This window comes from Hemiscyllium ocellatum, chromosome 15, assembly GCF_020745735.1.
Source record: "Hemiscyllium ocellatum isolate sHemOce1 chromosome 15, sHemOce1.pat.X.cur, whole genome shotgun sequence".
NCBI lineage: Eukaryota > Metazoa > Chordata > Chondrichthyes > Orectolobiformes > Hemiscylliidae > Hemiscyllium > Hemiscyllium ocellatum.
This window is the reverse complement of record NC_083415.1, coordinates 38,733,209-38,749,219: the sequence shown is the minus strand read 5'-3', so window position 1 is coordinate 38,749,219 and position 16,011 is coordinate 38,733,209. Positions and strand designations below refer to the sequence as shown.

Here is a 16,011-nt window from a genome sequence, read left to right as displayed (position 1 = left end):
TTTTCAAGAAAGCCTCTAATCACAATTCATTCTGGGATAGGGTGGGGTTTTGCAGTATGACACTGTACTGTGCATTCAGTTTTATTTGCATTCATTTGTATTAGTTTTATTTTGAAAAGAATTGTTTTGTTTATTTTAAACTCAAATTGAGTATAGTCACATCAATGAGTCAGTGCAGCTGTTAAGCGTAATTGAACTTAGCCAGCACTGAACCTTGGCCATATACATCAGGACAATCCTTAATTCCACCCTCTGTTTTCAGACTGATTGCCAACTGATATTATTTGGGATCGATGTGAAGGGAATAAATTAGCCTTAGTTCTTGTAAAATTAATTAAGTTTCTGGTTAATAGTGTGAATGGTGGTAGGCATCCAAGAAAGTTAGTGCTTCTGAAAATGTGGAAAAATCAAGACAAGTAGTTTAACAAATGAACTTTTTAAACTGCATATATATGTCATTTTATAGGTAGAAAAGCTTGAAGCTCATTTGAAATTAACCGGCTGCATTGACAAGGCAGGGAACATAAGACGTGAAGGTGAACATTGGCAGAAAGATCCATGCACATTGTGCCATTGTAAGGTAGGAAGTGAAACTCTGAAAGATGTAAAATGATCAAACTGCCAGTTATATCATTAAACATCGCTCTGGTATAGTATGATTGTGTTTGATCTGTGTTCTCCGTTTTACGAAAGTGCAAATTGCTGCGTGGTTGAGTAGAAATTGGGCACGGTGTATAAATGGTGGTCATTTTGCTACTGCACTTGCACCACCATTGTGTTTCATGTGCATGATGAGGTAATTCAATAGTAGGTTACTTATCAAGATGAAAGTTAACTTAGTGCTGTAGAACAGGGGAACTGTCCACTTCGACAGGGACCAATTGGAACAGAAAACACAAATACATCAAACAAAATTTAGTCATTTGTTTTAGAAGGTTTCAATTGATATGACTGGATTCTTCAATCTCTTGATTCACTCGTAAGCATGTACAAAATGTTGTGCTCACTTTCACATTGTATGATGCTCATGTTAATAGGTGATGGTAGTGCCATCTAAAACTGTTGTTTTCATTAGAGACATTTTATGTGAATACATTTGGATTACTAGTATAGTAGTGAAATGATTGTTACTACACTTGCCATTTGGAGGCTGACATGAATACTCAGAATACAAATTTAAAATTTGCTTTGGCAGTTTGAGAATTTGAGATTGTCTTTAAGGAACTGGGAAATTAAATGTACTGACTAATTGCCCTCTGAGGTGGCTTAGAAGCAGTCAGTTTCACTTCACGATGAACAATAAAAGTTGTCCTTACCTGTGTTGATACACCTGGAAAATATTAAAAACCTCTTTCTAAATTCTCCCCACAGTTAAATTAATCTATCTCTGCTATTTAAAAAGGTAGGTATTGGGTGATATATCCATCCATCAATCAGGAGGGACAGGGTCAAGGAGAGGAGAGAACACTGGCTTGAGATAGGGCTAAAAGTCAGGAAACTTGGAGGACCAAGAGATTGGCAGAATCAGTAGGGTGGGAGAATAGAGTACAGGGTTAGACAGACTAGCAGCAAGAGGGAGGGCTGACTTGGGATATAAGACAGGAGCTGCAGTCTCCATATGCTTCTTCAAACCTGTTCCACCATTCAATAAAAACATGATTAATCTGGTTGTGGTCTCATCTCCATTTTCCTATTTCCACACCCTAACTGTTCACTCCTTTGTCTATCAAAAATCTATCTGACTGAGTTTTGAATTAATTTAAAAGGCCCAGCTACCATTAGCTTCTGGAGAAGAGCATTCTACACCCTAACAATCCACTAAGAGAAAAACATTCTCCATTTTTCTGTTTTAAGCGTCTTATCCAAAAACTGTAGACCCAATCTTCTACCTCCCCCAGTATCCACCCTATCAACTCCATTCAGATTGTGCATGTTTCATTAAGATCACCTTGCATTCCTCTGAACACCGGTGATCTCTACTACCTTCAACATTCATCCCTCCAGCACTGACATAGTGGCAGCAGTGTGTCATCTACAGAATTCACTGAACCAGCTCACCCAGACCCAAATGTTTGTATGCTCCTTTAGTAGGACCTTCCATGCCCGCTGTCTCTACTGTTTAGAAGAAGAAAGGTATGGGAACAACATCACCTGCAGTTTCCCCTCCATACCATACACTATCCTGACTTCGAATTATAACACTATGCCTTCAGTGTTGCTGGGTCATAATCATGGATGTCACCTCCTAGTAGTATTGTGTGCATGCCTACAGCAAAAGGATGGCAATGAGTCAGGAAGGCAGCTTGCCACCACCTTCTCAAAGACAGTTGGGACAGTGAGAAATAAATGTTGCTCAGTATTGTTCATTTTTAAAAAAAAGAGTAGGGAAAATGCTAATTAATATATAAAATGGCAGGTTAGTGTGGGACTGAATTTTTAATCAGGGTTGATAACCAGACACAGGGACAAATGTAATGCCCCCTTAGAGGTGAGTTCAAGGAGATTTAGGGGAGCCATTTGACCAAGAACAAGAATGCTCCTCTCACCTAACTGAATCTCCGATCAACCTTCTCAATAAGGGTTGAATAGCTGCCTTCCTCTTTAGAGAACAGCTGAGGACTTAATTCACGGCCAGTGATAACAACCAGCAGCAGCAGGGTACTGATCATCTAAGAGGTAGCCAAGCTAAACCTAATGATGGGGGATGGCTCACAGAAAACCACACCCTGGCTCCTGCTTCAGCACTCGGTCCCCTCCCCACCCCTCCTTGCTCCCAACAGCCCACTTTTCCCCACTCTGGCTGGCCAGCCCCTCCACACTTGCCGTCCACCAGCCACAGAACAACTCCCATCCAAGTTCATCTCTAACTGGGGATCCATGGCTGTTCCTCCTTGCAGGCACAATTTTACTTTAAATTCCACACATGGGGGGGTCTAGTTCCATGTCCAAAGCCCGCATAATGTGCTTAGACATGCTCACTATCATTGTCAAAGCCAACTAAAGGGTCTGGGAAGGCAGGCTTGCTGATGATGATGGTCGATGGCCCCAGCAGCTGAATGAGGACACAAACACCAAGTGACCAGGTTGGGTTTTTAAAATATTTCTGTAAAATGACACAGCCACCCAGTCATATTACTGGAGTGGAGACTAGAGGGTGGATTATGGCAGCAACTCTGGCCCCACAGCTGTTATATGTGCTGGAAGAGTCACGTGCGTGAAAAGCTTTGCTTCTCTTACCTGCTGTGAGTCCATCACATTGTCCTGAGTCTGGGCTGTCATATCACCAAGCAGAAATCTTAGCCAGTGTGAGAACAGAGCACTGCACTGTGGGCGGCACGGTGGCACAGTGGTTAGCACTGCTGCCTCACAGCACCTGAGACCCGGGTTCAATTCCCGACTCAGGTGACTGACTGTGTGGAGTTTGCACGTTCTCCCCGTGTCTGCGTGGGTTTCCTCCGGGTGCTCCGGTTTCCTCCCACAGTCCAAAGATGTGCGGGTCAGGTGAATTGGCCATGCTAAATTGCCCGTAGTGTTAGGTAAGGGGTAAATGTAGGGGTATGGGTGGGTTTCGCTTCGGCGGGTCGGTGTGGACTTGTTGGGCCGAAGGGCCTGTTTCCACACTGTAAGTCTAATCTAATCTAATCAAAGTAACCTAAATTCACTCCCGAACACTTGCTGAGGTAGCTGCTTTCAAATTGGCGAGGATTGGGAACATAGTAGAATACCAGCATTGCAGCTGGTGTACTCAACCACTACTCTAAACCTGACCCTAGCTGATTTTTATTCTTCATTCGCATTTATATAATCTTTTTAATAACCCTTCATACTTACAGGGTACAGAGACCAAATGCATGGTGATAACTTGCCCCCAGAACTGCAACAGTCCAGTAAAGAAGCAAGGTGAATGTTGTCCTGTCTGCGAGAAGTGACACCAGTAAAGATGGCCAGTAAAAGAAAAAATATGAAAAAGAAAAATCAACGGATTATATCATCTCTGTTGACATCAGGCACTGAATACATCTGTGATTGTTTGAAAATTCTGCATTTTTATTACAGTTCATCTCCACTCCCTTCCCACCACCTTACAATCATTGACTAGAAACTTTGCCTTTGTGGTCAAAATGGACATATTGACTGTTAAGTTGAAATAGTCCAAGTGTTTAAACTTTTTTCTCATGTCTGCCAGTTACAAAGTGCACTGTTTTAAAGAACATATCCTCTTTATAGTGAATGTCATTTTGGGATTCCTGCAAACACACAACTTTTTTTAACAATACAAACTTCAAAGGTGCTTCATAGTTACCTCAGAACAAAAGATTTCTTATCACTGTGGTGCTAAATATTTAGTTTTTATCATTTAGAAAGATATTACATATTTGATTTTATACATTGTACTGATTTTTAAACTTGTTGGACTTGTTGCTATGTATACACTGTTACACTTTGTTCATCATTGGAGTTTCAATGATTTACATCATTGAAGATATAACTTGTTATACCAGAGTTAAGGTGAAAACCGTTAACTTTTTCAGTAATGTTTTTAGAGGTGGTGACCCATTTCTTAGACTAAGTGTCATCAACCTGCTCACCAACTGTGTGGTAAGAACTGACCTGCGTTCTGACATGTATTAATTAAGTTGGCTGCTTTAAGTATTAATAGTTGGTGGTGAATTATCTGTGGACTCTTAACTACCCTTCACACATTTAAGACTCAAGCGAGTGTCAGCCTTGATTTTTCCCTCAATTGAGTTCATTATTTTCTTGAATTACATTCCTGGTGGTCAAGGCGTAAAGCTATGAACACAAAGTTGAAAATATACCCATGTATGATATAATGTATAAATAAGAGAATCATTTGCCTTGGTTCCAGGTCTAAGGGTCACTTTGAGTTTATTCTGTTGCCAGCAACGACCATGGCTGATACCAGCTCGAAGGCATTTGATTTTACTGTATGGAAAGTCACAGCATTGCACTTGTCCTGTCCCCAGCACCAGCTTGCTCTTGGAAAGTTAGCCCAATGGCTTGTAACTGTTTTCACTGTTCATCATGTTGTAATTTCACTTATGTATGAAGTGAAACTTTCTACATGACACTGTATGTACTCTTCCAGTCTGAAGATGAAAAAAACTCTTCAATTAAAAACTCATGTATTTTTGCTCTTTTAATCAAGTACTTTATTCTCCCAATATTGTATTCTTCTGTAGGAAAGAATTTGAATTGTGAACTTTTGCAAGGAAAGCTTCATTATTTCATTTATTTACTAAATATGTATTTTATGTTCAGAAAAGATTTACAGGGATTTTGCCAGGGTTGGAAGGAGAGGCTGACAAGACTGGGGCTGTTTTACCTGGAGCATTGGAGGCTGAGGGATGACCTGATTTTAAATCATGAGGGCCTTAGATAGGATAAATAGACAAGGTCTTTTCCCCTGGGTGGCAGAGTCTAAAACTAGAGAGCATAGATATAAGGTGAGAGGGGCAAGATTTAGAAGGGACCTAAGGGCAACTCTTTCACATAGAGGGTAATGCATATATGGAATAAGCTGCCATTGGAAGTGGTGAAGGCTGGCATTTAACAGGCATCTGATTGGGTATATGAATAGGAAAGCTTTAGAGGGATATGGGCCAAGTGCTGGCAAATGGGATTAGATTAATTTAGGATATCTGGTCGGCATGGACGTATAGGACTGAAGGGTCTGTTTCCATGCTGTACATCTCTATGATTCTATGTAATTATACTTTTTTTATAATTTTTCACTGAAATCTTCAGCTGAAAAAACAGAAGCTGAAGCCACTCAACTCAGCATGTGTTTGAACACTATTCTGTCACTTTCTCCTTCAGCAAATGGAAAGGTTGGTGGTAATTTAAAATCTTATGTCAGAAAATAAATGCAGTGTTGTTGATGTCATGCCTTTTATGAAAAGGGCATGAATTAGCTTTGCGTTAATCTGATGGAAAACCAGACAAGGTAAGACTGGTCTTACATTCTGGAGGTAAATTGGAAATTAGCTTCCCGCCTCACTATTCTTCAGATGAAGAAGTGTAATATCACAATCAAAACGTCAACCCTGTTTCTCTCTCTACAGACCAGAGTTCTTCCAACATTCTCTGTTTAAAAAATCTTCCTTGTTAAACCACCTGATTACAGTGCTCTTTTTACAAATCTTCCAATGAAATTCTTGCGCACACAAACCTTATCTGAATGAAGTGTGAGATGTTACCTTGATCTCGGTTTTATTGATTTGATTGAATGCAGCTTCTAATTTTCTGTTGAAATCATAAGCATGTTATTTAATACATTATAAATTTTGAGCTTACATATCTTGGAATTTAGATATTTTGTCATAATGTGGGCTGGCCATACAACTCAATTTCCATATTAATCATTTTTTAATTCAATAGCAAAGAGAAGAATTTACAATGATGCATTGGTTTGTGATAAATTTTTGACCAGATTTGTCCATCCAAACATTTTGACATGAAGAGGCATCTAATATCATAAATTAAGAGGGCTACATCTCCAATAAATTATTTGCTGTTGCAAAGTCTGCAATTCCAAATGCTAATGCAAATAACTAATTGCATCCAGGAGAGTTTTTTTGTGCTAGTACATAAATAGTCCGACTGGAAATTGGCAATGCTCAATCTAATCCTAGGGAATGAAGCCACTCAAGTACCTGAAGTGTCGGACGAGCCTTTTCAAGATAGTGACATAACTGTGTAAGTTTCAAAGTCATTCTGGAAAGTGATAAGGATAGTGCAGAAGTTAAGTTTGTAAATTGGGGTAAAGCCAATTTCAATATCATTAGACAGCATATGGGAGCAGCTACTTGCTGGTAAGTCTACATTTGGAAAGTGGGAGTCTTAAAAGCAGTATAATGAGTAGTTATAGCCAGCATGTTCTTCTAAGAGTGAAGGGCAAGGGCAACAAGTCCTGGAAAATCTGGATGTCAAAGGATAGAAAGTTTGACAAAGAAAAAGAAAGCATATGTCAGGTACACGCATGAAAAACAGAGGAGGCCCCTCAAACATGCAAAGTGTACGAACTTGCTTAAAAAAGAATTAGAGGGCAAAGAGGGTCCACAAAATATCTTTTGGCAGATAGGATCAAGGAAAATCCTAAGGCTTTTTATAAGTTTCTTAAGAGTAAGAGGATTACCTGGTGAAGAGTGGAACCTATTAGAGAGCAAAGTGGCAACTTTGTGTGTGTGGACCCTGAGGATATGGGTGAGGTCTTAAATGAATATTTCTCATTTGGATTCACAGGGGAGAAAGATTTAGTAGCTGGAGATTTCAATTGAAATGGTGAGGTCCTAGAACAAGTTAAGAATAATAAAGAGGGGGTATTAGATGCTTTAGCATGCCTAAAAGTGCATAAACCTCCAGAGGCTGATAAGATGCATCTCAGATTGCCATAGGAGGTAAAGAAGGAGATTTCTGGGCCATGACAGAGATATTTAACACTTTGCTGCCCTATTGTGAAGTGTCAGGTGACTGGAGGATAGCTAATTTGATTCCTTTGTTCACGAAGGGCAGCAGGGATAGGCCAGGTCATTACAGACCAGTACATCTGATGTCAGTGGTGGGGAAATTATTGAAAAATGTTTTGAAGGACAGGATTAATTGGCAGATTTGATAGAGGAAAATTCTGTCTGACTAATTAAATTGAGTTTCTGAGAAGGTGATTATATTAATAAGGGTAGTGCAGTTAATGTGGTTTACATGGACTTCAGTAAGCCCTTTGACAAGGTGCCCCAGTGGAGGGCTGCTCCAAAAAGTAGGGATCTGAGCTAATTTGGCAAATGGGGTCCAAAATTGGCTTACAGATCAGAGGCAAAGGATGATGGTGGAGGGTTGTTTTTGTAACTGGAAGCCTGTGACTAGCAGTGTACTACAGGGATCAGTCCTACAACCCTTACTCCTGCTGAGATATTTGTATCATTGATGAGATGCTGGAAGACTAGAGGTTGGCTAACATGGTGCCACTGTTTAAGAAGGGTGGTAAGGACAAGCCAGGGAACTATAGACCATGAGCCTGACCTCAGTGGTGGGCAAGTTGTTGGAGGGAATCCTGAGGGACAGGATGTACATGTATTTGGAAAGGCAAGGACTGATTAGGGATAGTCACATGGCTTTGTAGGTGGGAGATCATGTCTCACAAACTTGAGTGAGTTTTTTGAAGTAATAAAGACGATTGATGAGGACAGAGCGGTGGATGTGATCTATATGGAGTTCAGTAAGACATTCAACAAGGTTACCCATGGGAGACTGGCTAGCAAGGTTAGATCTCATGGAATACAGGTAGAACTAGCCATTTGGATACAGAACTAGCTCAAAGGTAGAAGACAGAGAGGGTGTTGGTGGAGGGTTGTTTTTCAGACTGGAGGCCTGTGACCAGTGGAGTGCCAAAAGGATCGCTGCTGGGTCCACTACTTTTCATCATTTATATAAATGATTTGGATGTAAGCATAAGAGGTTAGTAAGTTTGCAGAAGACACCAAAATTGGAGGTGTAGTGGACCGTGAAGAAGGTTACCTCCAATTACAATGGGATCTTGATCAGATGGGCCAATGGGCTGAGAAGTGGCAAATGGAGTTTAATTTAGATAATGCGAGGTGCTGCATTTTGGGAAAGCAAATCTTAGCAGGACTTATACAATTAATGGTAAGGTCCTAGGGAGTGTTGCTGAACAAAGAGACCTTGGAGTGCAGATTCATAGCTCCTTGAAAGTGGAGTCGCAGGAAGATAGGATAGTGAAGAAGGTGTTTGGTATGCTTCCCTTTATCGGTCAGAGTATTGAGTACAGGAGTTGGGATGTCATGTTGCGGCTGTACAGGATTATGGTTAGGCCACTGTTGGGATATTGCATGCAATTCTGATCTCCTTCCTATTGGAAAGGTGTTGTGAAACTTGAAAGAGTTCAGAAAAAATTTACAAAAATGTTGCCAGGGTTGGAGGATTTGAGCTCTAGGGAGGCTGTCTTCCCTGGAAAAGTTTATAAAATTATGAGGGGCATGGATAGGATAAATAGACAAAGTCTTTTCCCTGGGATGGGGAGTCCAGAACTAGAGGGCATAGGTTTAGGGTGAGAGGGAAAAGATATGAGACCTAAGGTGCAACTTTTTCATGCAGAGGGTGGTATGTGTATGGAATGAGCTGCGAGAGGAAGTGGTGGAAGCTAGTACAATTGCAACATTTAAAAGGCATCTGGATGGGTATATGAATAGGAAGGGTTTGGAGGGATATGGGCCTGGTGCTGGCAGTAGGACTGGGTTGGGTTGGGATATCTGGTCGGCATGGGCAAATTTGACTGAAGGGTCTGTTTCCATGCTGTATGTCTCTCTGACTCTCGATATATTTTAATGACTTAGATGTGAACATTGGTATAATTAGTAACTTTGTGGATGACACAAAAATTGGTGGTATTGATGCTCATGAGGAGCTATAGAATTGGGCAGAGCAATGGCAGATGAAATTTAATCCTGATCAGTGTGAGGGAATGTATTTTGGAAGGTCTAATACAGTATTAATGGTGGGTCCCTAAGAAGTATAGGGGAACAAAGGCACTTTGGTGTACTAGTATACAGATCCTGAAGGTGTCAGTACAGGTAGACCGGATGGTGAAGAAGGTATATGAAATGTTTGCCTTTGTTAGCCAGGGCATACCGTTTAGGAGCAAGGAAGTTTTGTTATAACTTTGGTTAGGCCACAGATGGAATACTATGTGCAATTCTGGTACCACACTATTGGAAGGACGTGATTGCATTGGCGAGGGTGCAGGGGAGATTCATCAGGATGTTGCCTGGGATGAAATTCTCAGTTATTCAGAGAATAAGTGGTTTAGAGGCAATCTTTTTTTAAAAAAATAGTTTTTTCATCCAGAGGATGGTAGATGTAAGGAATGTGGTGCCTGAGGTGGGTGGTGGAGACATTTTAAGAAGCATTTGGATGAGTACCTAATATGCCAGGGCATAGGTGACTGTATTACTGAGGGTGGTGCAAGGTAAATGGGATTAATGTTACTTGATATTTGTTGATTGGTATAGACATGGTGTGCCAAAGGGCCTGTTTCTATGTAATGTGACTCTATGATGATTGAAAGCAGGTAAACCAAACACAAGTGATCAGCATTTCACAAATTTAGGAGACAAAATTCTGCAAAGGTAAGATACTGATTGATTTTATAAAGAAAGGAATGATGTCAAACATGCAAGATAAAAAGCGCCATTTTATAGTTTATATTGATACCTTTGCAGCATGTTTCAATGGGGCAGCTTAAACATACACACTTCTTGAAAAGTGCACAAACTTTGGGGTAGCTCTTTCTGAAAGACTGACTCCTTTGCCATGGTGGCAGAATATATTTTATATTTTTCTTTGTTATATTCATTGTTGTTTTTGATTTGGGGTGGAATCTTATAGGATCCGACCAGCATTGCTGCTAATTTTTTTTTCCGCCTGGACCTCTGAGTTCCGTGCGTGGCAGTGACTTTTGGAAGTGGAATTCAATATCTGCAAACAGCATCGGCATGCTGATCACCTTGCAAGGATTCTCAGAGCAGCTACGTAGCTTACTGGGAACACTGGGTCTGAGCAATGTGCATTATGGTGAGAAATGAGGCAGAATCACTCACTAGTGCATGAAGCCCATCTCAAAGTCAGGAGTAACTCATGCCATCTTTTCGATGGTTTCTAATCAACCTGTTCAGAGATTGCAAGGTTAAAGGAGGAATAGAGGGACCATAGGGTGAGACGGTTGCATTACCTAATGATCTGGCAAGGCCCGGCACTGATGGTGTCCACCACGAACTGCATTTGCTGTTATTGGTTTCCCTTCTCTCAATGTGAGATGACACTAGAAAATGGTTGGAACAAAACCCAGGTGGGTGAAAGCATAGCATCCTCACTTTCTGCATGTCAAGACATCTGAACCACACAACATAGTGTTCCTCATCTATTGTATAAATGTTATTATGGTCTGTACTGAATGCACTATGATGTTTAGTGTTTGATTTATTTAAAGATGGATAAGCTTGCTCATATTCCAATAATGTAGTGATTGCAGGAGTGGTTTTGCTTATACAGATACCAGGCTGAGATTGCTGACTGTAACATGTAATTAAGGCTGTGAACATTGTAATTTGAGGTTTGTACATCTATTTGAAATTCAAACCACATCCATTTCCAATAAGAGACTATGCAAATATTATTATGAAGGTGATGTTAATTTTATTTTTAAATTTGTCCTATTTACTCAAAGCCTGTCTATAAACTGTGTGTTTTAGTTTATAATCCTCCTTATGCCCTAACCTAACCATGTGTTTTGGTAAAGCAGATTTCTAAGCTGAAATTAAGAATCCAATTTTAAGCAAGTTTTAGGGAAATTATCTAACATGCACAAGCAGTGTTCCAAATAGATATAATGTTAAATGGAAAATAAATATCATAGGAGTGTAAAGAAACTGACTGTCTCAATCATACCCATGTGTTTCAGTTTCCTACAAAGGCAGGCATGAAATGCCTAACACCAATAATATTAATTCTGAAACAGATATCGTAATCCTTTTGGACAATTTCAAGGTGAAAACCTTTTTGCCCTTTGCACTTTAAGCTAGTTCTGAAAATGCTGCTGTGCTGGCACCATAGAACATTCCAGCGCAGTACAGGCCCTCCGGCCCTTGATGTTGTGCCAACCTGTGAAAGCAATCTAAACCCCATCTAATCGACACTATACCATTATCATCCATATTTTGTCCAATGACCATTTTAATGCCCTTAATGTTGGCAAGTTCACCATTGTTGCAGGCAGGACATTCCACGCCCCTACTATTCTGAGTAAAGAACCTACCTCTGACATCTGTATTATACCTATCATCCCTCAATTTAATGCTATGTCCCCTCATGCTAGCCATCACTATCTGAGGAAAAAGGCTCTCACTGTCCACCCTATCTAATCCTCTGAGCATCTTGTATGCTTCTATTAAGTCACCTCTAATGAAAATAGCCTCAAATCCTTCAACCTTTCCTCATAACACTTATCCTCTATACTAGGCAACATCCTGGTAAATTACCTCTACAACCTTTCTAATGGTTCAATATCTGTCCTATTATGCGACAATCAGAACAGTACGCAACACTCCAAGTGCAGCCACACCAGAGCTTTGTACAGCTGAAACGTGACCTCATAGTTCTGATACTCAATCCCTCTACCAATTAAAGCTAATACACTGTATGCCTTCTTAACAACCGTAAATAATTGTGCTTTACTTGAGCTTGCTGCTGCAGTTAGACATTTCAGAGTCTTCAGTATTTGATGTTAATTCTTTTCTAAAATTCACATTACAAGTTTTGATTTACGTTGCAATCAAATTATCATCTCATAATTACCATTCTGGTCAAGCCTTAATCCTTCTCTGTTTTAGGACATGTGGAATGAGTAATGCTCTTCAACTGTATCCCTGAATGAAGTCATGCGTTAATTTAGACTAGTTTTTCCAAGGTGGCATTATTCATGCCATTTTTTGCAACAGGAAAGACATGCCTGTACTGGCTGATTCCACCATCAGTGCAGAGATAAATTAAAATGATATTTGGGCGTGGAACTAAGTTATTTGTAACAAAGAAAGTTTATAAAGATAGAATTAAAAAGCAACTGAGATTGTTGAAATTAAATCATGTAAATAATTATGACCACTACATTGTTACAGCCCAGATTCAGTATGCTATTTCTAAAGAAATTTTAACCCTTTTTCGATTGAAGGAGGCATAATGCTATTCTGTATAAAAGGTAATTCACATATTGTACTTAACACCTACCAGTAACGTTTTAAAGTCAGAGGTGATGAAGACAAAGATCATGAAACACATAAGATGTGAGCCTTTGGGCAATGATATGTATTCTAAAATAATAAAATGCAAATCTAACAGTATAAGTCATTGTTTTTGATTTCCATTATTTGTTTAAATTAGTATTTTGAGGAATAGTAATCCAAATTTAATTCTGAAAATAGAAATTCCTGTTGATATTTGTGTGGAAATACATGATGAATTTGTGTAACATTTCTGTTAATTGATTTATTATCTGAATTATCTGTCTCTGTCTTAAATGTTCTCAGTGACTTGGCTTCTGCAGCCTTCTGCAGTAATGAGTTCCACAGATTCACCACCCTCTATCTAAGAAATTCCTCCTCGTCTCTGTTTCTGAAAGGTTGTCCCCTCACTAAGAGGATGTGTCCTCCAGTCCTAGTCTATCCTACTAGTGGAAACATCATCTCCAAGTCCACTGTATTCAGGTTTCTCAATATTCTGTAAATTTCAACAAAATCCCCCCCTCCTCCTTCCAAATTCCCACTGACAACAGACCCAAAGTCCTCAACTGCTCATATGACAAGCCCTTCATCCCTGGGATCATTTTTATAAACCCCATCTGGGACCCTCTGAAGCCAGCACATTCTTCCTTTAATAAAGGCTGAAAACTGTCACGTTATTCTATATGTGTCTGACCAGAATCTCTTACAATCTCAGCAGTAGATCTTTGCTCTTGTATTCTGGCCTTCTCAAAATGAGTGCTAACATTGCATTTACTTTCCTAACTGTTAACTAAACCTAATGTTAGTCTTAAGAGATATCCCTTTATGCTTCAGATTTCCGAAGCTTTTCCCCATTTAGAAAATGATCTACACCTCCTCTTCCTACTTTGCATAACCTCATACTTTCCCACAATGTCTTCTGTTGGCCACTCCTTTGCCCACTGTCCTAGCCTGCCCAAGTCCTTCCGCAGCTTCCCTGCTTCCTGTATACTACCTGTCCCTCCATCTGCTGGGGATACTATGGAATTCTCACCCAGAGTCAGTTGTTGAGAAAGAAACTAAATCAACATTCAAGATTAGATTAGATTACTTAGTGTGGAAACAGGCCCTTCGGCCCAACAAGTCCATACTGACCCTCCAAAGAGCAACTCACCCAGACCCATTCCCCTACATTTACCCCTTCACCTAACACTATGGGCAAGTTAGCATGGCCAATTCACCTAACCTGCCCATTTTTGGACTGTGGGAGGAAACCTGAGCACCCAGAGGAAACCCACACAGAAAATGTACAAACTCCACACAGACAGTTGCCTGAGATGGGAATTGAACCCAGGTCTCTGGCGCTGTGAGGCAGCATTGCTAACCACTGTACCACCATGTCGCCCAACAATAAGGATACAATAGGTTGAGGGAACAAGATGTGCAAAGATGATTTGTGTTTTTTTCGTGCTAATAGAACTTGTTTGAACCAAAGGACTTATTTTCATGCTATAACTTCTATTTTTATTTATGGAAATAAGTAGACTACAAATATGAAAAACAAAGAGGGCATCAAAATAGGAAGTGTTGAAGAAACTCAGCGGGCCTGGAAGCACCCCTGGAGACAGAAAAAGAGTTAAAATTTGATATGACTCTTGTTCAGAACTACTGCAGATAGCATTCAATGGAGCACATTCCCATGTCATGCTGTGTAAACTCTACATTGTTATAATTGGTCTGCTCTTCTTTGTGGTTTTTCCCTGCTTGGCTAATGGTCCATTTTACTGAAAAGGCTTCGGGTTAATTTATGTCCAATAATCTGTTTTGAAAATTCTGCTCATATTTTGATAGTGGGATAAATTCCCCAAAGCAGCCGATACAACCCGCAACATTTTTAACAAGCAAGAATTAATTTGCCTTTACTGCTAATGTTAACTGAACTTTCAAATATACTTAGGATCTGGATTTAGGTCTGCACTTGTGTTAAAAACAATTCAGTATTTTCTTGGGCCCTACCTTTATATGTGTATTGAGTTTCATTGAAAACCACCAGTTAGGTTTTTTTGAGTAACATTTGCTTACAGATAAACAAACATGTTTACCTTTATAAGAAGTAATGATATTAACTTGTGTTGTAATCAAATCATGTTTAGCTATAGGAACTTTCTTTAGAACTTCATTAGAACTTTCATTAGAACACCTCATCAAGAACATCCCTGTGCCTCTCATTTCTTGCCTTTTAACAACTGCCAAACCTTAAACAGATCATGGTTTGTAGCAAACTGCCCAGCCTTCAGAACAATAACACCAAACAACCCTGCCACAGCAGCTGTTGCAAGACATGTCAAAGTATTGACACTGGTAACACCATTACGTGTGGGGACACCTCCCACCATGCATGCGGCAAGTACTTGTGACTTAGCCAACATGGTCAATGTCATACACTACGTGCAAGAACGCCCTGAGGCATTCTCATAGTGAAACTGAACAGATGCTATGACAATGGCTGAATGGACACTGCACAATAATCACCAGGCAAGAGTGTTCCCTCCCCGATGGGGAACACTTCAGCAGTCTGGGACATTCAGCCTCTGACCTTTAGGTGACCATCCTGCAAGGTGGACTTTGGGACAGGCAACAGTGCAAAGTGGATCAGTGGTGCTGGAAGAGCACAGCAGTTCAAGCAGCATCCAACGAGCAGCGAAATCGACATTTTGGGCAAAAGTTTCGCTGCTTGTTGGATGCTGCCTGAACCTCTGTGCTCTTCCAGCACCACTGATCCAGAATCTGGTTTCCAGCATCTGCAGTTATTTGTTTTTACCAACAAGGCAAAGTTTGGTCCACACGGGAATGGCCTCAACAGGAACCTTGGGTTCATGTCACACTGCAAGTGATCCCACAGCATGATTTTCTCTCTCACGTGTGCGCTCATACGCACACACACTCTTCTCAAATACAAATGTACAACCCCTGCACTCAGATCAACACATGCACCCTCTTGTGTACCCCATCACATTCACATACACATTTAACCAAGCTTACACATACCTGTACATACTCTATCACGTGCACTTACACCCACATGCGCACACACAAATACATACACAATCTGTGCTCCTACACGTGTGCACACAAGTTTATGGGGTGACTTTGTTTTTGCAGAATTACGTTTTATTTTGCTCAAAAACTGCGTGAATCCATTATAGAGGGTTTGTCAGTCTGA

The 16,011-nt window shown here is 40.2% G+C and overlaps 1 protein-coding gene across 1 annotated transcript in view; it reads left to right on the top strand.

Moving 5' to 3' along the window:
• Nucleotides 1-5,165, top strand: part of LOC132822955 (peroxidasin-like) — a 192,290-nt gene extending 187,125 nt beyond the window's left edge. The window contains exons 22-23 of the mRNA XM_060836399.1: nucleotides 467-580; nucleotides 3,834-5,165. Of these exons, the coding sequence (XP_060692382.1) occupies nucleotides 467-580; nucleotides 3,834-3,929 (210 nt within the window). The 3' untranslated portion in view covers nucleotides 3,930-5,165. The remainder of the gene's footprint in view (nucleotides 1-466; nucleotides 581-3,833) is intronic.
• Nucleotides 5,166-16,011: the final 10,846 nt, after the last annotated feature.